This window comes from Anomaloglossus baeobatrachus, chromosome 1 (assembly GCF_048569485.1).
Source record: "Anomaloglossus baeobatrachus isolate aAnoBae1 chromosome 1, aAnoBae1.hap1, whole genome shotgun sequence".
Classification (NCBI taxonomy): Eukaryota; Metazoa; Chordata; class Amphibia; order Anura; family Aromobatidae; genus Anomaloglossus; species Anomaloglossus baeobatrachus.
In genome coordinates this window covers 552,068,502-552,093,094 of record NC_134353.1, presented here as the reverse complement: position 1 = coordinate 552,093,094, position 24,593 = coordinate 552,068,502, and the positions used below count along the sequence as shown (strand labels likewise).

The following is a 24,593-nucleotide window of genomic DNA, read 5'->3' as shown; positions in this document are numbered from 1 at the left end:
GGTGGGGCATTCGGGATTCGGTTGTTCTCTGAGCTGGATCAGAGAAAGGTGTAGCAGGTGGTTCTCAGCAAACAATTGTACTTGCATCTTTCAGGCGCAATTACAATAATAGCTCTGACTGCCAGCACTGCCAGGTCACGGTGATATCAGCGGTGTGATCAGATCTTCTGATCATGCTTCTGACATCACCCTCCGGCACCACACAGGCAAGTGCTCCAATGGAACTGAAGAAATCAAAGATTTATTATAATAGGGAATTTTGTAAGGGGCAGTATTTGGGGGAGGGAGGAGAACTTTCAGGAGACAGTATTATGGGGGAAAGGGTGAGGAAGCAGTATTAGAGGTATGGCGGAGAATGGGTGAGGAAACAGTATGTGATGGAAGGGTTGAAGAAGCAATATGGGTATGAGGGAGGAATTGTGTGTGGAAGGGAAATATGTGAAGAAACAGTATGGTGAGAGGGAAAATGTGTGACAACACAGTATTGAGGGGAATAGTGTAAGTAAACAGTATGAGTGAAGAAAATGTGGGGGCACAGTACAGAAACTGGGTAGTGTGTGGGAGCAATATAGAGAATTGGTGGCTTCAGGGGCAGTGTAGGAGGACAGCTTTATGTATAATACAGCTCACTATGCATTCACCTGAAATAGTTATGGAGTCCCAGATTCAGCTTTGCTAAGGCTGTATGGTCCATGAAAATAAGTATAGGGACTCCAGCTCAACATGCAATTATCTTTTATTGACAATTTCCAATAAACAGCAGAGTAATGGTGGTTCTAATGATGTATTCATGTACTGCTGGTGGTTCTGATGATGTATTCATGCACTGCTGGTGGTTCTGGTGATGTGTTTCTCTGCTGATTGGGGTTTTAGTGATGTAGTTCAGTACTGTTATTAGTTATTTTCCTTCATACATGTAACAATCCATGACTTATAACATTAAGTGATATATGGCCATATTAATTAAGTGTTGTGCCGTCTGACAAGTTAAGGGTTACTACATTTGTATGTTTGTTAAAAGCATTAAAGGGGTTGTGCAGGTTTGTGATGAAAGTCTGCAATCACCCTATGCGACTACAGACGTCTTAATTCTAACAACACACACAATGTACACTATCAGGATTCTATCGTGCCAGTGGTGCAAGTGAGAGGTTATGTAACTGCAAGAATGTGATTGGCATGCAAGAGGTCACATGTCGACTAGACATGCGCTGCCTCGCTCAGTTCAATTGTATTGATCAAGGTTCAGCATGTCAGGTCAGACTATGACCACAAGTATGCAAATTGCATACTTGCTGCCAGGACTGGAGAATCCTCACAGTGTGCACTGCATACACTGTGAAGATTCAGAAGTCTACAGTCACATAGAGTGACTGCAGACTTTCATCACAAATCTAGATAACTCCTTTAATTATAACATCAAGCCCTGTCACAATCCCAATCCTAAAGTGTGTAATATAATCACTGTCAAGATTTGGCTATTCTTGCTGGTTTAAGCAGTCATCACATGCCAACTCATATGCAATTTTCATACTTACAATCACATGCTGACTAACATGTCTTCCTGCTTCTCTCAATGAAGCAACGGCTGTAGTTTTTCACGAATATTGAGAGAACTGTGCAGAGCAGCTTGTTAGCACCAGACTATAAGTGTGCATATTGCATATAACCAGTCACATGACAACTATTCAAACCATTTGAGCTGTATATAGGAGGGGGTGCCAAACTTGAAATCTTGCCCTGAGTGGCGAAAAACCTAGATCCGCCTCTGGTTTGCAGTAAGTTAAAGAAAAATAAGTTGCTAAGGAACATTAAGGCCCCTTCTCACACATATTAGAAACCTGTCAGCATATTTTTTTCAAATGGAAGTAGTGGTATGGCTGTATAGAGGTTTATCTCGCTTAAAAATGTTATTCGTTTGCATACATCTGATGTGCCTTTTATTAGCAATCTAGAGGAGAAGTCACAAGTGAAATAAATTGGGTTTTGTCTTATATCAGGAGAATACAGTGAAAAGCTGCAGTCAAAAGAAGTCAGCAATATGGTTTTTACAAGGTAATAAATTCTAATTTGAGCTGGACCTGTATACGTGCCTTGAATCCATATTCAATATAGTATAGCGGTCCTCATTGGTCATTCAATACTCCGCTGGGCAATTAAATATGCAAATAGCCTCTTCACATAAGAAGAGAGCAGGATCTCTAGTGTCACCCGTTGGAATTAGCAATCTTAGAATTCAACATTGACCTAAGAGCTATAACTTTCATTAGTGCAAAGTAGAATAACTAGTTGGTTGGATCATGTGGAAAGGTTCTTTTAAATTTTTCCTATCATACCTAGCATAGTTTGGTACCTGTGTATGGAGAAAGCTCAGTAGCTGAGCTCGCATCATACCCAGCAGATACTGGCTGTGATATACAGATGGCATTTTCCTGTAATCGCAGCAGCCAGATCATGCATTTGTCATCCCTCTGTTTAATTTGATGGACATTTGTCTTTTTTCAACCTTATTAACTATGTCACTATGAGTAAATAGTTTTAAAAAATATGATTTTTAAAAAAAAATAAAAAAATTCCAATCATTTCCACTTCTCCACTTGAATAATAAAGAAATAAAAACAATGTAAAAAGTAAGCATTTGGTATCACTATGTCCATAAAATATCCAATCTGTCAAGTGAACTCTTGATACTGCTCTGTTACAGGAGAATGCAATTTGCACTATATATTACAAAACTGTTGTATTACACGATAAATATTACACTTAAATCTGAGCTAAACTCCAACAAATATCACAAACAAAAAAAACTGGTTGTGTAAAAACAAACCAAAACATGAGTATTCTGCACAATAAAATATTATTTATTTATTCAAAAAGTTAAAATAACCATATAAGGTAAAAAAATATATTCAGTATTATCAATTAACAGCCAGTGCTACATAAAAACATGAAAACATGGGGGAGGGCAACATAGTATCCACAGCTAAAAAAACAGGAAAGCTATACATATAGATGATAGACTATAAACCTTCAGTAAAGTGCTTGTGCTTAAATTTGATCCAATAATGCTAATGTAAACAGTGTTAAGATTCTGATAATATTACTTATAAAGGCTGTGCCCTGTGTGTCCCCCTCGCCCCAACGTACGTTTCACCTCTTCATCAGGGAGCGAATGGTGGGAGAAAGACCGCTGTGTTTAAATAGCCAAATATTACCTGTAAGTGTTCGTGGTAATAGCGTACCGGAACTAGGTTCTTAGCTTCCAGATTTTTTCTAACGCATGCGCCATTATACCAGTCTGGGGCTGGAGTGAGTGGCTTCCGGAATTGCATGGCACATGCGCCACTGACTTCATTGCCTATGCGGTCCATCGCTTCATGCTATGGAACGCAAGCATACCGCCACTAGATAATACCAGCGCATGCGTCAGGCATTCCAGTAACCGCAGTGGCCGGAGCGCTGTTCGGGATCAGAAATGGATCATGCATTTGTCATCCTTTTGTTTAATTTGATGGACATTTGTCTTTTTTCAACATTATTATTATTAACTATGTCACTACGACTAAAAAAAAGTTTTAAAAAATATGATTTAGAAAAAAGAAAATCCAATCACTTCCACTTCTCCACTTGAATAATAAAGAAATAAAAAACAATGTAAAAAGTAAGCATTTGGTATCACTGTGTCCATAAAATATCTGAACTGTTAAGTGAACTCTTGATAGTCCTCTGTTACAAGAGACTGCAATTTTCACTATATATTACAAAACTCTTCTATTACTGAATAAAGTATATGCGATTGTACAGGGAACTAAAGGATAAAAGAAAAAATTAAGAATGAAAAAAAAAATTTATGAAACAAAACTGTATTGCCACATCCATAAAAGTCTGGTTTATCATAATATAAAATTAATTAACCCAAACATGCATAATGAGAAAAAACAATCTCAATAGCAGATTTCGGTAACAACACCTATCTAAAATAATGTGATAAAAAATAAAATGTTGTAATTGCTTTAAAGTAGTGTCAATAAAACTGTCAGCTATCAGCTGATTGGCTGCAGTACTCTGTGGACACAGCAATGTCACGGGACCTTTTCGGTAATAGCAGTGCCAACATCGCTGGAATGGCGCCCCATGTGGGGAGATGACTATAGATTGTTTTGATTTTCTATGGGGCAGGAAGTGATTAAGCTGGGTTTGGTATTAGACAACCATATTAATATGGTAACATACCTTTAGCTTCCTTGCGGGTTTTTAATTCTCGTACAGGGTTGTGAAGGCTTTGTCCAATATTATTCTCTGTGCACAGCTCAATCAGGTATGGGGAGTCAGCTTCAAGTCCCTTCAGCTGATATTGAGTGATGGTGATATTTCGAATCTTTATGTCATGGTTGTACTCTGTGTCTCCAAATATCTTATATCGGATAATAACAGTTGAAATTGAGTGTCCCTCCTCCACTGTCCATGTGACAATCGCTGATGAATCCGTGATGTTATGTACATTGATATGTGTAGGTGGTGGGGGAGCATCTGTAAGCATAATACGATGAAAAGGCATTACAAACAATAACACAATGAGCTTTTGGTGAGTTTTTTATGTGTTTTTTCTTTACTTTTTTTAATACTTTCTTTTACATGCTTTTTTATCAAATTTTTTATGCTTTTTCGTTTGAGATACATCCTGGTATTTGGGCAAATTACATTGGTACATTCATAGGCAGATTACATGCATTTCTTATGTATTTAAGCCTCGAAAATGCAGTAAAAATACATATGTATTTTTTACCTGCAGATTATTTGCGCCTAATGCAATTCTACAGGAGAAATCTCAACGTACCGGCAGGAGAAATTGATATTTTGCGGATTTGAAATGCACCGCAGACAAGTTTATGATGAGTAAAAGAAAAAAGCACAGTGGGCCTGAGATTTCTTTAAATACCATCCACTTTGCTGGAACTGTAAAATGCTGCATTTTTGACGCAATGAAAATACTCAATGTGAACACTCACCTACAAATCAACGTGGGCACACAGCCTTAGGCCAGCTTTGCATGCTGCGACATTGCAAGCCGATGCTGCGATGTCGAGCGTGATAGTCCCTGCCCCCGTCGCAGCAGTGATATCTTGTGATAGCTGCCGTAGCAAATATTATCGCTACGGCAGCTTCACATACACTCACCTGACCTGCAACATCGCTCTGGCCGGCGACCCGCCTCCTTATTAAGGGGGCGGGTCGTGCGGCGTCACAGCGATGTCACACGGCAGACGGCGAATAGGAGCGGAGGGGCGGAGATGAGCGGGATGTAAACATCCCGCCCACCTTCTTCCTTCTCATTGCAGCCGGGACGCAGGTAGGTGATGTTCCTCGCTCCTGCGGCTTCACACACAGCGATGTGTGCTGCCGCAGGAACGAGGAACTACATCGTACCTGTCGCTGCACCTGCATTATGGAAATGTCGGACACTACACCGATGATACGATAACGACGCTTTTGCGCTCATTAATCATATCAAAAAGGATTTGCACACTACGATATCGATTGCGATGCCGGATGTGCGTCACTTTCAATTTGACCCCACCGAGATCGCACCTGCGATGTCATAGTGTGCAAAGCCGGCCTTAGGCCTCGATTCATCATTACCTTTGCACCTGTTTTTTGTCTAGTTTTATGTGCAGTGCACCCAATTATTATTTGTTTGGAACTAATTCATTACTCTTTTTGTCTCTATATGTGATCACCTGTTTCCTCCCCCCCCACGCTTTGTGAACAAGTTTAGGGATGCCAGGTGTTTTCAGTAGCTTCTATAGGTGTGACTTTTTATAAATACACAGACGTTGCTGTAAATCCACTACAATTCCCCAGGTGTATTTTTGAGTACACCAGTTTTTCGGCCAAGCCTTAGCCAAATTTTGCCAAATGTATGACTTTTTGCTCTAAGGGGTACTTTGCACGCTGCGACATCGATAGCCGATAGTAGCGATGCCGAGCGCGATAGTACCCGCCCCCGTCGCACATGTGATATCTTGTGATAGCTGCCGTAGTGAACATTATCGCTATGGCAGCTTCACACGCACTTACCTGCCCTGCGACATCGCTCTGGCCGGCGACCCGCCTCCTTCCTAAGGGGCCGGGTCGTGCGGCGTCACAGCGACGTCACACGGCAGGCGGCCAAAAGAAGCGGAGGGGCGGAGATGAGCGGGATGTAAACATCCCGCCCACCTCCTTCCTTCCGCATAGCCGGTGGAGGCAGGTAAGGAGATGTTTCTCGCTCCTGCGGCTTCATACACAGCGATGTGTGCTGCCGCAAGAATGAGGAACAACATCGTACCTGTCGCTGCAGCGAAATTATGAAAATGACAGACACTACACAGATCACCGATTTACGATGCTTTTGCGATCATTTATCAGTGCATCTAGGGTTTACATGTTGCGACGTCGTTACTGGCACCGGATGTGCGTCACTTTCGATTTGACCCCGACGACATCGCATTAGCGATGTCGCAACGTGCAAAATACCCCTAAGAAGTGACAAAAAAGGTTCAAGACAGAAAAAAAGACCATTTCTTGACTTTACTCAAAATTCATGAATTGTGTGCACTATTTTGAAGAAGTTGGTGCAAAAAAACAGGATCAAAGCCTTTATAATCTATTGAAATCCTGATTAATTAAACCAAGCATATTTAATCCCAAAGCTTATTCTGCTCCAACAGTAATGATGATTTTTCAGGAAATGTTTACTTACGATCACTGTGTGTCCATGAAAACATTGGTTCACTCCATTCTCCCTGTGACTTGGTGTTCACTCTTACTTTGCACTGGTATAATGTGTTTGGTTTGAGGTTGTCTATTACACTTCCGGTGCTATTTCCTGGGGTTGTTTTGTAAATTGCTATTTCTAAAGCGTTTGTACTGCAGCATTCTGCTTCATACATATGTTCTTCCTCTGAGTATTCGTCATTTGCCAACCAAGTCAGATTTAGAGATGTCTGACTGCTAGGTGTCAGATTGATCACTTTAGGGGGAGGAAGACCTAGAAAAAGTAAGGCAATAGTTAAAAGCCAAGCTATAAAAATATATTCCTGGTTCATTTATGCTTAGGTGAAGGTCAGATTTTAGTGATTAAAGCTCCATTCATCTGACAATCACCTTCATTTTATAACTGAGCCCTAACAGCTAGGCCATGGCCAGTAATTTTGGATTTGGATTTGAGAATAATAAAGTGCTATTCCGACACTAGAGCTATGTGACCATAACTTAAGGCCGCTTTACACGCTGCGACATCGCTAGCAATTGCTAGCGATGTCTCGTGCGATAGCACCCGCCCCCGTCGTTGTAACGACATGTGGTGATCGCTGCCGTAGCGAACATTATCACTACAGCAGTGTCACACGCACATACCTGTTCAGAGACGTTGCTGTAACTGCCGAACAATCCCTCCCTCAAGGGGGAGGTGCATTCGGCGTCACCATGCCGTCACCGCGACGTCACTAAGCGGCCGACCAATAGAAGTGGAGGGGCGGAGATGAGTGGGACGTAACATCCCACCCACCTCCTTCCTTCCTCATTGCCGGCGGCCGCAGGTAAGGTGAGGTTCCTCGATCCTGCGATGTCATACATAGCAATGTGTGCTGCCGCAGGAACAACGAACAACATCGTACCTCCAGCAGCAACGATAATTGGGAATAGGGGGACATGTCAGCGATTAGAGATTTTGAACATTTTTGCGACGATTCAAAATCACTAATAGGTGTCACACGCAACGACATCGCTAACGCGGCCAGATGTGCGTCACAAATACTGTGACCCCAACGACATCGCTTTAGCGATGTCGTAGCGTGTAAAGCGGCCTTTACACTGTAGCAGTGTTATGGTATGCGCACGGCACACAACATCCTTTCCAGGCAGATTGTGCCTGGTATCTATCTAAAAAAGCATAGCAAAACCTTCGCAAAAAGTTAACATAATGCACAGCAATGTGAAAATGATATTGCTGTGCATATGTTACTTCTTTTAACTGCTCCAGGGTCCAGAATCTGCAAAGGGATTTAAAGAAGTAGTATGGTCAGTCTTTGGGTGTCTTCCGATAGGAAGTCGACCACTATTTATAGTTTTAATAACATCAAAACCAACAGCAAATCTGCTTCATTAAAGACCAGTGACTTTTTCCTGAAGCGGAAAACTGTGGTGAAGGCGACGGCGTCTTATGGACATCATGTATGCGTACTCGTAGAGGGTAAAAGAAAGAAAATGCCCATACTGGACAGTTATAGCCCATTCACCACAGGGCCAATTTCCATTTTTGCGCTTTCGTTTTTTCATCCCTTTCTTCCCAGTGCCATAACTTTTTTATTTTTCTGTCCACATAGACATATTAGGGCTTATTGTTTTGCAGGACAAGATGTACTTTTGAATGACACCATTCATTTTAAGACATAGTGTACTAGAAAATGGAGAAATAATTCCAAATGCGTAGAAATTGTGAAAAAAAAAAAGATACAATTCCGACATGCTTTTTGGGGAATTGTTTTACAGTGTACATTTTCTGGTAAAAAAGATATAACCTGGCAATAAGATTCACCTCATTAGTACAATTATGATAATACCAAATATGTCCAGGTTTTTATTATTTTAATAGTAAAAATAAAAATCAGACGTTAGCAAAACATTTTTAGGAGGGTTGAGTCGCCATTTTCTAAGACCTGTAACGTTTTCATTTTTTGGTTGATGGAGCTATGAAAATAGACCAACCACTTTGCCAATGACTAGAACATTACCAAATGCCTCTGTGGTAAAGACTGTTTCAGGACCTGGATGTCCCGCTCCTCCCTCTCCTTTGCGTACCAGCTGAACACAAACTTTATATTCCGTCTTTGGTTCCAAATTTTCGAGCTTCGCAATCTTTTGAGTCACGGGTACTGAAAAGGAATGATAGCATAGTCAGTTATAATGTTTTATTTTTCTCTAAGTTGATAATAATGAATTATGTTAACCTTGACGCCATGTCTTAAAATTATTTGTTAGGCTAAGTTCACATGACCATATAAGAAAATAACTGACACATTTTCATATCTGTTGTCATCTGTATGGCATCTGTATGGCATTCAAATGAATACATCACCAGTGAATACAATTTAAAAGACCAAATAACTTTCATGTGTTAAGAATTCCAATATATCTGTTAAAGCTGGATGCCAATTTGCGCACCCATAGACTTCAATAGGCGAGTCTCATCTGAAATACGGAGAATACTAGTGCGTGCTGCAATGTTTTTGACACAGACATTTAGTACGTGTGATAAAACTGTCAAGTAAACAGCCCAACTGAGTTATATAGGTCCAGTGTTTTTTACAGAGACCACTCGTATCAAAAACACGGTCATGTCAACATAGTCTTACAAGAAGAAGCAAAAATAGTTTTCTATAGTGAAGCACCAGAACTTTACCACCCAGGCTTTATTAGTTTCACAAATAATGGAAATAGAATAGCATAGAATCACAAATTGTTGAGTGTGTTTAGACTCGAATTTCATTGGGCTCATTTCATCACTAACTTTTCTGCTAACAGAGCGTTAGATGATTTGGCATCAAGGTGAATAAGCTGGTAATACAAGTGTAAGGTGAAAGAGAGTGGTAGTTGAGGGCAAGGTCTATTTAGGCACCCTGGCAGCTGACATTGAAAATGGATTATTTGTTGTGTGTGTTGATGTGAGTGTGGTGCATTACACTCTCAGGTTTCTTGCATTTTGCTACCATCTTCCAAGTTTCGGCACTCAGGGTTGGCCTCACATGACACCCAAAGTTCTTCTTCAAAACTCACTTTACTAAGCAGACTTTTTCAACAAGTGATAGTACAACACATGCGATAAGACACTTTCTTGCCTTCCTTCCTAGGTTACAACACACTTCAGAAATTTCTTTTGGTTCCCAGCTGATCTCTCTCTGTTTGAGTCTGTCCTTTATACTCTGACCCTCCCGTGGCCTATGTCTGTGGTTTTTAACAGGCTTGCTTCCCACAGCCGACTCCACGTCCGTATCCCCCATTGGAAGAAATATGGCTGTTCACCGTAGCATCAAATATGAACAGTTGGCTCCAGATGTTTAGGAGTTAACAATGAGATATCTGGCAGCTCCTCACACCCAAGCCAGCACTCCGCTCTCTTCTCAGTCAGAATACCATATCTCAATTACAAGACGGAGACCATCCTTTTCTAACCACTAACTCTTCCCTCAAGGGCTAATACCAACTGCCAACTGTCACTTGCCTGGCAGTCGGTTGCTAGGCAACCTATTTTATAACATACCAGTAATATAACAACTGTCCACTAGATGGGGACAACACTTATATAATACCTACATCCTACATAACATTCCTATCAGCTTACTATATTCACAACCCTGCTACATCTTGCACTACACTACATCTTACACATTCTCATACAGCGATTGCTTTACTTTATACAGTGCTGGCCAAAAGTATTGGCACCCCTGCAATTCTGTCAGATAATACTCAGTTTCTTCTTGAAAATGATTGCAATCACAAATTCTTTGGTATTATTATCTTCATTTATTTTGCTTGCAATGAAAAAACACAAAAGAGAATGAAACAAAAATCAAATCATTGATCATTTCACACAAAACACCAAAAATGAGCCAGACAAAAGTATTGGCACCTTTAGCCTAATACTTAGTTGCACAACTTTAGCCAAAATAACTGCAAACAACCGCTTCCGGTAACCATCAATGAGTTTCTTACAATGCTCTGAAAGACCCATGACCTCTAAGGAAGATCCTGCTTTCTCACACTGGGCCCTACATTATGCTGCAAAATTTGTTGGTAGTCTTCAGACTTCATAATGCCATGCACACGGTCAAGCAGTCCAGTCCCAGAGGCAGCAAAGCAACCCCAAAACATCCGGGAACCTCCACCATGTTGGACTGTAGGGACCATGTTCTTTTCTTTGAATGCCTCTTTTTTTCCTGTAAACTCTATGTTGATGGCTTTTCCCAAAAAGCTCTACTTTTGTCTCATCTGACCAGAGAACATTCTTCCAAAACGTTTTAGGCTTTCTCTAGTAACTTTTGGCAAACTCCAGCCTGGCTTTTTTATGCCTCGGGGTAAGAAGAGGGGTCTTCCTGGGTATCCTACCATACAGTCCCTTTTCATTCAGATGCCGACGGATAGTACGGGTTGACACTGTTGTACCCTCGGACTGCAGGGCAGCTTGAACTTGTTTGGATGTTAGTCAAGGTTCTTTATCCGCCATCCGCACAATCTTGCATTGAAATCGCTCGTCAATTTTTCTTTTCCTTCCACATCTAGGGAGGTTAGCTCCCTAGATGACACTGTGCACTGTAGACACAGGAACTTTCAGGTCTTTGGAGATGGACTTGTATCCTTGAGATTGCTCATGCTTCCTCACAATTTGGATTCTCAAGTCCACAGACAGTTCTTTGGTCTTCTTTCTTTTCTCCATGCTCAAAGTGGTACACACAAGGACACAGGACAGAGGTTGAGTCAATTTTAATCCATGTGAACTGGCTGCAAGTGTGATTTAGTTATTGCCAACACCTGTTAGGTGCCACAGGTAAGTTACAGGTGCTGTTAATTACACAAATTAGAGAAGCATCACATGATTTTTCAAACAGTGCCAATACTTTTGTCCACCCCCTTTTTTATGTTTGGTGTGGAGTTATATCCCATTTGGCTTTATGACAATTTTTTTTTTTTTCATTGAAGACAAATTAAATGAAGATAATAATACCAAAGAATTTGTGATTGCAATCATTTTCAAGAAGAAACTGAGTATTATCTGACAGAATTGCAGGGCTGCCAATACTTTTTGACAGCACTGTACCTTACTCTAATACACATATATTACCTTATGCATTATACCATATTACTATACATTACTATGTAGGAACAAATTACACTTTACATCACATCACATTACACATTGTATCAACATTCTGTACCACAGGGATTTTACCACCTCTTACACAAGCAACATAGTAGATTAATTAACAAGGTGCTCTGAAAAAGCGGTCTACATTTCTGTTTCAATCCTAAAGATCTACAGTGGGATGCAAAAGTTTTGGCACCCCTGACCAAAATTACTGTTATTGTGAACAGTTAAGCAAGTTGAAGATGAAATTATCTCTAAAAGGCATAACGGTGAAGATGGCACATTTCCTTGCATTTTAGAAAAACATATATTTTTCATCTTTTACTTTTTAAAAATTACAAAAAAAGAAAATTGGCCAATGTAAAAGTTTGGCACTCTAGTAAAGTCTGTGAGGTCTATGATCAGCGCAGGGAGATGCGGATGTTGACCCACAGACATACGCAGGCTAGCAAGAGTTAATCTCTGCTAGACTGCTTGTTAGTCAGCAATCAGAACCCCTTCTTGACTGAAAAACACCTTCATTAACAGACTCTTGACACTTGAGTTGTGGTATAATGTTTTACAGTTCCGAGACACCTGCACAAATATGGCCTAAATGGAAAAGTCATAATAAGAAAACCTCTCTTGCATCCTCACCATAAATTCAGTGTCAAAAGTATGCAAAATGACATCTAAACAAGCCTGATGCATTTTGGAAGCAAGTTCTGTGGACTGGATGAGGTTAAACTAGAACTCTTTTTCCTTAATGATCAATGGTATGTGTGGAGAAAAAACTGCACAGAATTTCAGGAAAAGAACATCGCCAACCATTAAGCATGGTGGTGGATCAATCATGCTTTGGGGTTGTGTTGCAGCCACTGGCATGGGGAACATTTCACGGGTAAAGGAAAGATTGATTCAATGAAATTTCAACAAATTCTTGATGCAAACAGTACACCAGCTGTAAAAATGCTGAAGTTGAAAACAGGATGGCTTCTACAAATGGATAATGATCCTAAACACGTCAAAATCCACAATAGACTACCTCAAAAGGCGCAAGCTGAAAGTTTTACAATGGCCCTCACAGTCCCCTGATCTGAACATCATTGAAGTGACTAGACTTCAAAAGAGCAGTGCATGCAAGACAACCAAGGAATCTCACAGAACTGGAAGATTTGTCCAAGGAAAAATGACTGAAAATCCCTCAAGAGTTGAAAGACTCTTGGCTGGCTTAAAAAAAGCATTTTTCAAGCTGTAATACCGTATTTTTTGGACTATAAGACGCACTTTTTCCCCCCCAAATGTTTCGGGAAAGTGGGGGGTGTGTCTTATAGTCTGAATGTGGCTGCGGGGAATGAGGGTGCTGCATGGAGCGGGTCATCGGTGGCATGAGCAGGCTGTAGCAGCCTGCCGTGACCAGATGGGCCCGCTCATTTGATATGCATGCCCATCCTCAGCGCTGAAGCCGGCACTGACAGGTGGGCGGGATGATGAGGGGGGGGTGCACGAATAGTTAACAGCCGGCCCACGTGATCACCCCTGGCAACTATAGACTGGAGTGATCATGTGCGGCTGTATTCCCTGCCCCCGCGCATCATCACCAGCGCGGGGTGCAGTGAATCAGTATACTCACCCGTCACTGTTGTCTGCAGCATCGCGATCTCCTCCTGTCTGCCGGCCAGCTGATCTGTGTAGAGAGCGGTGAGCACAGCGATGATGTCATTGCTGTGTGCACCGCTAGTCTCCACACAGGTCAGCTGACAGGCAGACAGGAGGACGAGCGATGCTGCAGACAACGGTGCTAGAAATTTTGCATGCCACTGTACTACCAACTGTGGTCATATGTGCACTTATTGCTTTTTGCAGGCAAGTAGTTTTTCCATGTCTGTGTGAATGTTTGATATATAATTTACTTGATTTTTACATCCACATGGCTGTATGAATCCTTCCGTCTTGCAGAACTAGCTGTAATGTTTCTGTCTACAATATCATTTTGAATTTACAATCATTAAGTTGATTTTATTATGGATTACTTCTAGCATTAGTTATTCATGGGTTAGTATAACTTAAGATCCACTTAGAGGTTTCTGAGTAAGAGTATTTAGTTAACTCACATTTAATCTTCCATTTTGGTGAATTGGATATAAAGCCTTAGGGGTACTTTGCACACTACGACATCGCAGGCCGATTGCTGCGATGCCGAGTGTGATAGTCCCCGCCTCCGTCGCAGCAGCGATATCTTGTGATCGCTGCCGTAGCAAACATTATCGCTACGGCAGCTTCACACGCACTTACCTGCCCTGCGACGTTGCTCTGGCCGGTGAACCGCCTCCTTCCTAAGGGGGCTGGTCGTGCGGCGTCACAGCGACGTCACACAGCAGGCAGCTAATAGGAGCGGAGGGGCGGAAATGAGTGGGATGTAAATATCCCGCCCACCTTCTTCCTTCCGCATTGCAGCCGGGACGCAGGTAAGGTGATGTTCCTCGCTCCTACAGCTTCACACACAGAGATGTGTGCTGCCGCATGAACGAGGAACAACATCCTACTGTCGCTGCTGTTAAATTATGGAAATGTCGGACCCTACACCGATCATACGATAACGACGCTTTTGCGCTCGTTAATCGTCTGTAAAAGGATTTGCACACTACGACCTCGACAACGACGCCGGATGTGCGTCGCTTTTGATTTGACAGCACCGACATCGCAGCTGCGATGTCGTAGTGTGCACAGTACCCCTTAAAATAGCACAATATGCTATATTGAATAGCTTCTTACCACTTAGGCTACTCCATCCAGTTGATTTTTTCGAGGGTTTGTACAACACAATTGTATTTAAAATGGGACCATCTCCACCATAGAAATCAGTGTTAACATGTATGTGAAGGTAGTTGGGGCCACTTTTATTCAACATTGGACCATACTTGGGATACGGGGCCACTGAAAAATAAAAAAGATACTTATGAAAAAAAAATACTTATATTGGTAGTTTACACATTGGATGAATGTATACAAAGCTTCACAGCAGTTATGTTTAAATATATAATGATGACTGGGATCCTGTCCCTATAACACAATAAACTGCTAAAGAGAATATGAGTGTTATCAGGGATCATGCAGAATTAAATATTTACCATCTGTGCAGCCATTAAGAAATAACTGATAGAAACAGGGGCATAACAATCGCAGTCGCAGAGGTCGTGACCGGACCCTGGGAGTACAGGGGGGGCCCTCTGACTCCAGCGCCTGCTTCAGCTGGATATGCGTCTGAGGGAGCATATCCAGCTGAAATGCATTGAAGCACATAGACCCGTCAGGTCCCTGCATTGCAATACAAGCTGCTGGCCAAACAGTGACAGACAGCTGACGCCGATGTGCAGTGACGTTAATCGCCATGGAACACACACCGATGTCAGCTGCCAACCACTGCGCACCAGCTAAAGAGGAGGACGCTGGATGGAGTGGGTGTGGGGGGATGTGAGTAGAATAGTTTAGGATTTTTTTATGAATTAAGTGACAGAACGGGTACTGTACATACCAGGAAGGGGCACAGGATAAGGACATATAAACCAGGATGGGCCTAGGATGAGGTGATGTATACCAGGATGGGGACATATATACCCTGGTGGGCCCAGGATGAGGACATAGATACCAGGATGGGGATATATATAGAAAGATGGGCCAAGGATGAAAGACATATACCAGGATGAGGGGGAGTATATACCAGCATGGGACATACATACCAGCATGGGCCCAAGATGAGGACATATATACCAGGATGGAAAACATACACAGCAGGATAGGGAACATATATACCAAGATGGTGGACATATATACCAGGATGGGGAACATATATATCAGAATGGGGAATATATATACACCAGGATAAAGATATACAGTATATCACAAAAGTGAATAAATGGTAACTTGGTGGGGATTATGTACAGTAGACAGCGGGTATACAGCATCAAGAATGTTTGCTTCACGACATAAAGCATCTCCTCACTCAGTCTCTTTACTACTTCAAGTTTACTTGTTTCTGCCTCAACTAGTTTCATTTCCTTCAACACCCAAGCCCAATACTATGATCCAGTAAGTGAAAGTCCTACTCTTAACCCATGGTTCCATGTCTTCGTCCCTCTTACAGGAACCAGTTTATCAATATGATTGATGATCGGTACTTCTCTACTTCTGACGCTTTGGAACTTCTGCCAAGGACACTCTCTTCCTCTCTCATTCTGTTATGTTCTGACCCATTACCTCTCTGAGATATAAATCCTATCCCAAGACCCTGTCTCCAGTTGACCACACTTTCCTTCTATCTATTTTCCTTTGCCTTTTCTGAGGATCACGCTGTCCAATGTCTCGGTCTCCACTCACATCATAGACACCAAAGTCATGTGGCTCTGCTCACTGGTTTGACCTTAGATCTGTTTCAATCCCACGCTGAGCCCTATCTCACCTCCTGGCAGTAAAACTGTCCCTGTCCCTTTACTTTAGCCCCTCCCCCTCTGGGCTAGTCCCAACATTAAGCCTAACTTTCCCTAATGAGGACAAAATATGATCTATCACCAATAACACGTCACAATACATGTTAAACATCATAACATTACTTTTGTCTTCAAGAGGGAACATGGGCAGTATGTCCATTTCCTTACAGATGCTGGGTATATCACTTTACTGGCATCTGTCTAACAGGAGTAAGCTGATGTATATATGTAAATTGAAAACTGATATTAATTTTTAAATTGTAGTTGCTCCATCAATGTTTTGTGCATTGGTATGTCATAGCTTTATTAAATTCTGTATGTTAAAGTATCTTACTTTTCACATAGATGTGCACATGCTGGTCATCCGTCCCTGCTTCAGTTGTCACACTATAGATCCACCAACCTGAAAACCTAGGTACAGTCTTTCCTACTGAAAATTGGGCAACTGTCTGCTGATCGATTTCAGTGGTTGACGCAGCCTATAGAAGACATAAATGTTAATCATTGCAATGCTAGGTTTTAATACATGTGAATACAGAATAATGCATAAGGGAACAGTTTTTGAAATAAATAGAATGGCTTTACGTAATACTTTTATATGTGTTGCGTTTTTTTGCAGCTTTATTTCCCCTTATTTCTTATAGAAAAAAAACACCTTGCTAGTCATAACCCATCAAGAAATTATAGTGACGAGCAAAAGGGTGATAATGTTTTGAATTTTTGATTTTCAGGCTCCGTATTTCGCCAGCCACTACAGCGTCAAACGTGAGACTACCTTTATCTTGTAGACAATCATTTTGGCTCTCTCATACATAAATTTAACTTGCAACTATTTAAGCATATGACTATTTATACAAGTTTTTGTCATGTTACTGCATTGTTACTGTTTTGCTCCTAGTGTTTGAAAAAAACAACTTCTTCCTCTGTACTACAAATTGCAACCTGTTCTCACATTCATCTCATAAGCTCATTATTTTATTAGGTTAATTCCCAAGCGAAATAGCATTGGTTCAAAATGATTTCCCAAAAAAATAGAAACAGCATCATCCATCTCATTGATAGCAGTATCTTGGCCAAGCAAATTGCCAAACTGCATCAACTTAGTGCCATGACAGTTGGAAGTATACGAAATGAGGTCCATCTGTAGCATCCCTGAATACATCAGGGTGCTACAGGCAACTGCATCCTGTCACCTAGGATGCAGGGCCTACCCCCCATGGTTCCAGGTTCCCAACAATGGTGTCACTAACATCCGCACTACAAATGCCAACCACACCTCACACCATGACCTGTACAGAGACACCAGTGGATTGGTCAAGTTGGAGCATGGCCACCCACCTAGGGGTCAGGCAGACTGGTGGGAGGGAGGAAGTCAGCTTAGAGTCAGTGAAGTAGTAGCCCTCAAATAGTGGAGAGTTGGAGCTCTCAGGGAGGCGACAGGTCACGTCTCAGATGGTGGTCCGGGAACACAGGAGTTGGGGACCGGTATCAGGAACATTGGACAGGAGTGTAACGGACACAGTCTAGGAGGACTCTAGGCACCAGAAAGCCCAATTACCTTAACGGAACCAAGCACAGCGGGGTACAGGACTCTAGATCAGGGAAGAGCTTCAGGCGCCTTGATAACCTGTGGAGGATAGTTTCTTTATGAACTTTCCCCAAGAGCTCAGAGATTGAAGGCATCAGCACAACATGGGGAATAGGGTTCTCCAAAGCACAAAACCCACTAAAATCCCAAGTGCCAGCCATCAAGAGCACAGCTGCCATACACACGGGTATCAGGGCCCCGAAAGCTTCAAGCCGAGGGGCCACAACAGTCACTCAATTTGTGCATGGAGGCAGGGCTCCGGACTTACCAAGTGACACCGGTGGGAGCGGGACCTGGACGGGCTCCCCCAGCAGAGACTGTGGTACCTAGAGACTTTGGTTTATCATCTGTGTGAGTGTCTGCTTATTCTGCCTGATCCAACACCAAGACTACCGCAGTGAGTAACCTGACCCCTGCACCTTGCTTTCCCAAGGCCAAGCCACCCGACTACTATGCCTCCTTCCCACCACTAACCGGGGCCATTCCTACCTGCAGAGGGACTGACACCTTGCTGCCCCCACACCATCAGCCCCGGTACTCCTATCAGCAGTGGCAGTACTCCCCTTACCGCAACCTGCAGGTGGCGTCATGAACATTTATCCCCTGTAAATACCCCCCTTTAGATTTGAGTGGCCGCAAGCAGGTCCGGAGACCCTCGAGCCACTGCAACCCCGGATCCGAGCAGTTCGACTGCTGCAGGGGCGACACACATCCATCCACTCAAAAGCCAACAGGTGGACGTCTAGTCAACAAGTCAGCTCATTACAAGGTCTATCAGTTCTGGTGCGACAAACACTGCATTGGAGGTGGCTCATATGCTTTTTAATAGTGAAATCACAGACATGCATGCAAGCACCGTGCGATGTATGTTACACAGGTCTGGAATGGTGGCCTGAAAAAAGGTGAAGAAGTCTCAACTTCAATATCATCATAAGAAATGTCGGCTCAAGTTTGCAAAGAAGTACGAAAGTGGAAAGTAGATGATTGGAAACGGGTGATTTGCAGCGTTGAAAGGAAAGTAAATAGACTAGGTTCTGATGTTTCACAGCCAAAGGCGTTGGATACTTGACCAGGATCGATGGTGGTCTCAATACTGAGCTATATGTGAGTATCCTAGTTGATGAGTTATTTCACTACACTTATCACTATCCCCTATCTCCTCACTTTCATGCCCTAATCTGGCTGTAAAGCACTACAATGACACACTCAGAAGCACCCTGGACCAAGTAGCACCCCTCACCCTCAGAACCTCCAAACACCGAGTAAAACAACCTTGGCTCACATCACAAACTCGATTTCTCCAGCGATGCTCTAGGAGTGCCGAGCGCCTATGGAGGAAATCCCGCACACCAGAAAACTTCATCCACTACAAGTTCATGTTAAGGACCTACAACTCTTCCCTTCACCTCGCCAAACAGACCTACTTCACCACCCTTATCTCCTCACTAGCCAACAATCCAAAAAAGCTCTTTGACACCTTTCACTCCCTCCTCAGTCCCAAAGCACAGACCCCTATCACAGACCTTCATGCTGATGACCTGGCCTCGTATTTCACAGAGAAAATAGAAAACATCCGCCAAGAGATCAGCTCCCAGTCACCAAGCTTTGTGAATCCCATCCCTCGCCACATCCCATCCAGCTCACTTTCCACATTTGACCCAGTCACAGAGGAGGAAGTCTCCAGGCTCCTCTCTTCTTCTCGTCCTACCACTTGCTCTACTGATCCCTTCCCCTCACGCCTACTCCAGACACTCTCTCCGGTTGTCACCACTCACCTAACTAAAATCTTCAATCTCTCTCTCTCTTCTGGTATCTTCCCTTCCTCCCTCAAACACTCTATTATTACTCCATTATTAAAAAAACCTTCCCTTGATCCATCCTGCACAAGCAACTACAGACCAGTCTCCAATCTCTCCTTCATCTCTAAACTCTTGGAGCGCCTGGTCTACTCTCGTCTCACCCGCTACCTCTCCTCTCACTCTCTTCTAGATCCTTTACAGTCTGGCTTCCGCCCTTTACACTCAACAGAAACTGCCCTTGTCAAAGTGACCAATGACCTATTGACAGCAAAACGTAACGGTGACCACTCTCTGCTTATTCTTCTTGACCTTTCTGCAGCCTTCGACACTGTTGACCACCATCTCCTTCTCTCTTTGCTCCATTCTATTGGCCTAAAGGACACTGTTCTTTCCTGGTTCTCTTCCTATCTTTCTGGCCACTCATTCAGCGTATCATTTGCTGGCTCCACATCTTCTCCTCTCCCTCTAACTGTTGGGGTCCCTCAAGGTTCAGTCCTTGGCCCTCTTCTGTTCTCCCTCTACACTGCCCCAATTGGATAGACCATCAGCAGATTTGGCTTTCAGTACCATCTTTATGCTGATGACACACAGCTATACACCTCATCCCCTGAGCTCACCTCCGCTGTACTACAGAACACAAGTGACTGCCTGACTGCAGTTTGCAATGTCATGTCTGCTCTCTATCTGAAACTTAACCTTTCCAAAACTGAACTTCTGCTTTTCCCTCCATCTCCCAACCTTCCTAAACCTGACATATCCCTCTCTGTGTGTGGCACAACGATAAGTCCTAGGCCGCAAGCCCGCTGCCTGGGGGTTATACTTGACACTGATCTCTCCTTCACCTCCCACATACAATCTCTTGCCCGCACCTGCCGCTTGCACCTCAAGAACATCGCTAGAATCCGCCCCTTTCTCACAATGGAAACAACAAAAACCCTCACCGTGGCCCTGATCCACTCTCGCCTTGACTACTGTAACTCTCTATTAACTGGTCTCCCCCTAACTAGACTCTCCCCTCTACAGTCCATCCTTAATACAGCAGCCAGGGTCACCTATCTGGCCAACCGCTACTCGGATGCCTCTGCTCTGTGCCAGTCATTGCACTGGCTGCCCATATATCACAGGATCCAATTCAAACTGCTTGTTCTCACCCACAAAGCTCTCCACAGTGCAGCACCCTCCTACATCTCCACCCTCCTCTCTGTCTATCATCCCACCCGTTCTCTACGCTCTGCAAATGATTTTCGACTAACATCCACACTAATTCGAACCTCCCACTCCCGAATCCAAGACTTCTTCCGAGCTGCACCAAACCTCTGGAACGCTCTACCCCAAGAAGTTAGGACAAATCACAACTTACTCAGCTTCAGACGCTCCCTAAAAACGCATCTTTTTAGGGTGGCCTATCACACTCCCTAGCCAAACTAATTTCACCTAATCCCTCTACAACTTCTCAGAACATAACCCCACGTCAAGCTCCATGGCACCCAAATGTATCTCAAGGCTCTGGCAAACTGGTCCAGGAAGCCATCATCTATCCCCCATGAGCTGGCTGGATTGTCATTGTAAATAAGCACATGTACCTTGCCCCTCCCCCCATCTCATTGTAGATTGTAAGCTCTCACGAGCAGGGTTGCCATTTTTCCTTTTAAATATTGTATCCTCTATAATTGTTACTTGTTTGTATATGTTTATGTATATGATATGTATATGTTCCTCCTGAATTGTAAAGCGCTGCGGAATATATTGGCGCTATAGAAATAAAGATTATTATTATTATTATTTCATACACTCGAGTACCATGGGAATGAAAAGGACGACATAGTGTTCCAGCAGGACAATGACCTGAAGCATATCTTGAGATTGGTGATGAAATGGTTTATTGACAATGAGGTAGAGGTGCTGGATTTGACCCTACATTCCCCAAGCCTCAACCCAATCGAACACTTGTGGTTAGAGTTGAAGAAAAATCTGTATACATACCCAAGTAATTCTCCAAGTATGCACCAACAATAAAGAGACCTGGGAGAAGATTTCTGTTGAGATATGCTTGAATCTGATCCAGAGCATGCCCAGAATGATTCAGACAGTGTTAAAAGCGAAGAGGTGGATTTAGAAAATACTAATAAAATAATAAAACTTTACATTTTGATTTTTAGGAGAAAACAGTAACAAGTGGAGAGTGAGATATGGAGCCTAAAAGTAAAAAGTTAAACACATTGTTACCTTTCTGCTTCCATTTTTTTTTCAAAGATTCGGGCCTGAATAATTAAAGGGGTACTCTTGGGGTGTGGCCTGCTCCATGGTGTTGGTATAAGTCATCCCCTGATAATAGCTTCTTCCCTGCAGTTCAAGGATGGTAGCCTAGTCCCACCCCCTGTACTTAGACAGAAGAAAAGCAGCTAAAATCAGGATGCTGACTGCTGCTAGGCAGCATTGAGCAGGCTACATTCCCACCACTCCCCCTATTCCTGGACTACAGGGAAGCAGCCCTTAGGGGCTAAATTTTACTAGGCAGCGTGGAGCAGGCCACATCCCAACATTGTCCTGTTTTCGGACTGCAGGGAAGTCGCTCTTAAGGGACTGAATGTTGATAGGCAGTGTGATGCAGGCCACTCCTCTGTTCTCGGTCTTCAGGGAAGCAACTCTTAAAGGGCTCACTGTTGCTAGGCACCATGGAAAAGGCCACATCCCCACCATCATCCTGTTCTTGGACTGCAGGGAAGCAGCTCTTAGGGGGCTGACTGTTGGTCAGCACCAGGAGCAGGCCCCTGATGTGTGATATAACATCCCAGCAGGGAGATGTAGCAAAAAAGCACAGCTCCAGCATCACTCTGAATTACAGGTACAGGAACATCATGGTGCATCTTATATTTATAGTTTATGAGGGCAGTGACAGTAGATTTTTTATCTCCCCGAAATACCCCTTTAAGACAGGTGTGGCACATGCTTGTCTTAATGAAGAGTTCACTGTAATACGATAAACCAAATTCATTAAGGGGTGCACACCACTTAATCATTTCAGCACATTTAATTGCTTGCGTGTGCGTTTGTGCAGCTTGCCAAAAATACTACTCCAGTCAGTGACTGAAGTATTATTTCTGTTGAAAATGCTGACCCCGGTGCTGAATTTGGCAGGCGGTCTTAGCCACACCAATTCCCATTTCTACCTCCGCCCACATTTTCAGAGCTGCTTCAAACTGGTAATTCTGGGTTACGCAAAAACTGTTTGACTTTTCAAAGTGTTTTGCAACAATTTTGTGGCAAAAAAGCTTTGATGAATAACCCCCCCTTGAGTATGGTTCTTGGGTCCTTGGCTTTTTTTCTTAAACACAGTATGGTCTTGCTATGCCTTTTTTAATTTAGAAAAATATTTTCCCGACTTGAAGGTACAAGTTAAAAATATCTGAACAAAAATAAAAATTAAACACATAACGCTGGAGCATAGTGTCTCAGAATGGAGGTATCTCTATCCCTCCTATGCTCTGCTGGTTTGCTGGTGGTAGGTTAGTATAGTATGGTGGAAGTTTTTTAACCCATTCCCAACATCTGCAATACATGTATGATGCAGTGGGAGGTGACTTACCTTCAACTGCTTTACAAGTATACTCAAGTACAGATGAGCAAACCCAAGACTCAGTGTTCGGTTTTTGGACCAAACAAGACTTTTAAAAAGAAAATCCAAAGTTCGGGAGCTTTACATATGTAAACCACTGACGTGAGCATTGCTGTGCTCAGGCACGCTCAGTGCTTAGCCCAGCGGAAACCAATTGCAGTGTTTGAATGTCTCGCACTGGGGGTAACAACAGATGTAGTGTGCAACAAAAAAAAATGAAAAAATCCCTTCCACTCTCGCCTGGAAGTATTCTGTTTATGGCTGGATGTGTGTGGGCGGAGACTCAAAGTTCCAATCAGTGATTTCCATTGGGGTTTGGGTCAAGTCCGAACCCATTGAGGTTCGGTTCAGATGCACCCGCCAAACCCAACTTCCATGGGTTCACTCATGTCGATACACAAGCAGAGCTGACACCATAATCATCAGGTGTCAACTGTATATCATAGCTGACACCATGATGCCAATACCAATAGTGGCCGTTTAACCCTTTATATAGAGACTAAGGAAAAAAATTGTATTAAAAAAAAAAAAAAAATTCAAAATGAAGTCTAAAAAAATGGAATAATATTTCACTATTAAAAATTTTGTTTTATGCAAAAAATAAAACAAAATAAAAGCAAAGAAAAAAGCGTACACATCAGGAAAGATCCAAGATATAGAACTGTGCTATCTCATCTCCCACATAAAGAACACCGTAAAAAATAGATGATTATTATTTCTTTTTATATTATTTATTATTATAGCACCATTTATTCCATAGCACTTTACATGTCAAAAGGGTATACATAATACAAGGCACAGACAGGTACAGGAGGAGAGAGGTCCCTGCCCACGAGGGCTCACAATCTACAAGGGATGGGTGAGGATACAGTAGGTGAAAAACACTTGAAAAATGTAGCTTTTTAGTTATTCTGACGCCCATTAAATGGAATAAAAAGTGTTCAAAGAGTTGTCTAGAAGACAAAATATCACTGAAAACATCTTGTCTCGCAAGGAATGCACCCCATTAACTTCATCTATGTGCGGCTCATTCACCCACCCAAATTTGAGACTCCTGGTCTAATGTGTCACATATGCACCAAATATATTTATGAAGCTGTAAGTTCCAGCCAGGAGACCCATAGTCAGTCCAGGCATTGTAGTCCATATACGCCCATCTGAACTCAACCTTATACTGTGCTTACAACATTTTATGTTCCATAAAAGCACCTTCTACTCTCCA

General features: G+C 42.7%; 1 protein-coding gene across 2 annotated transcripts in view; it reads right to left on the bottom strand.

The window, feature by feature from the left end:
• TEK (TEK receptor tyrosine kinase) overlaps positions 1-24,593 on the bottom strand; it is a 255,677-nt gene that overhangs the window by 60,228 nt on the left and 170,856 nt on the right. For both annotated transcript variants that reach the window (XM_075316854.1, XM_075316847.1), the window contains exons 9-13: positions 16,703-16,847; positions 14,657-14,818; positions 8,775-8,915; positions 6,743-7,030; positions 4,234-4,530 (exon numbers count right to left, since the gene is read on the bottom strand). In XM_075316854.1, the coding sequence (XP_075172969.1) occupies positions 4,234-4,530; positions 6,743-7,030; positions 8,775-8,915; positions 14,657-14,818; positions 16,703-16,847 (1,033 nt within the window). The remainder of the gene's footprint in view (positions 1-4,233; positions 4,531-6,742; positions 7,031-8,774; positions 8,916-14,656; positions 14,819-16,702; positions 16,848-24,593) is intronic.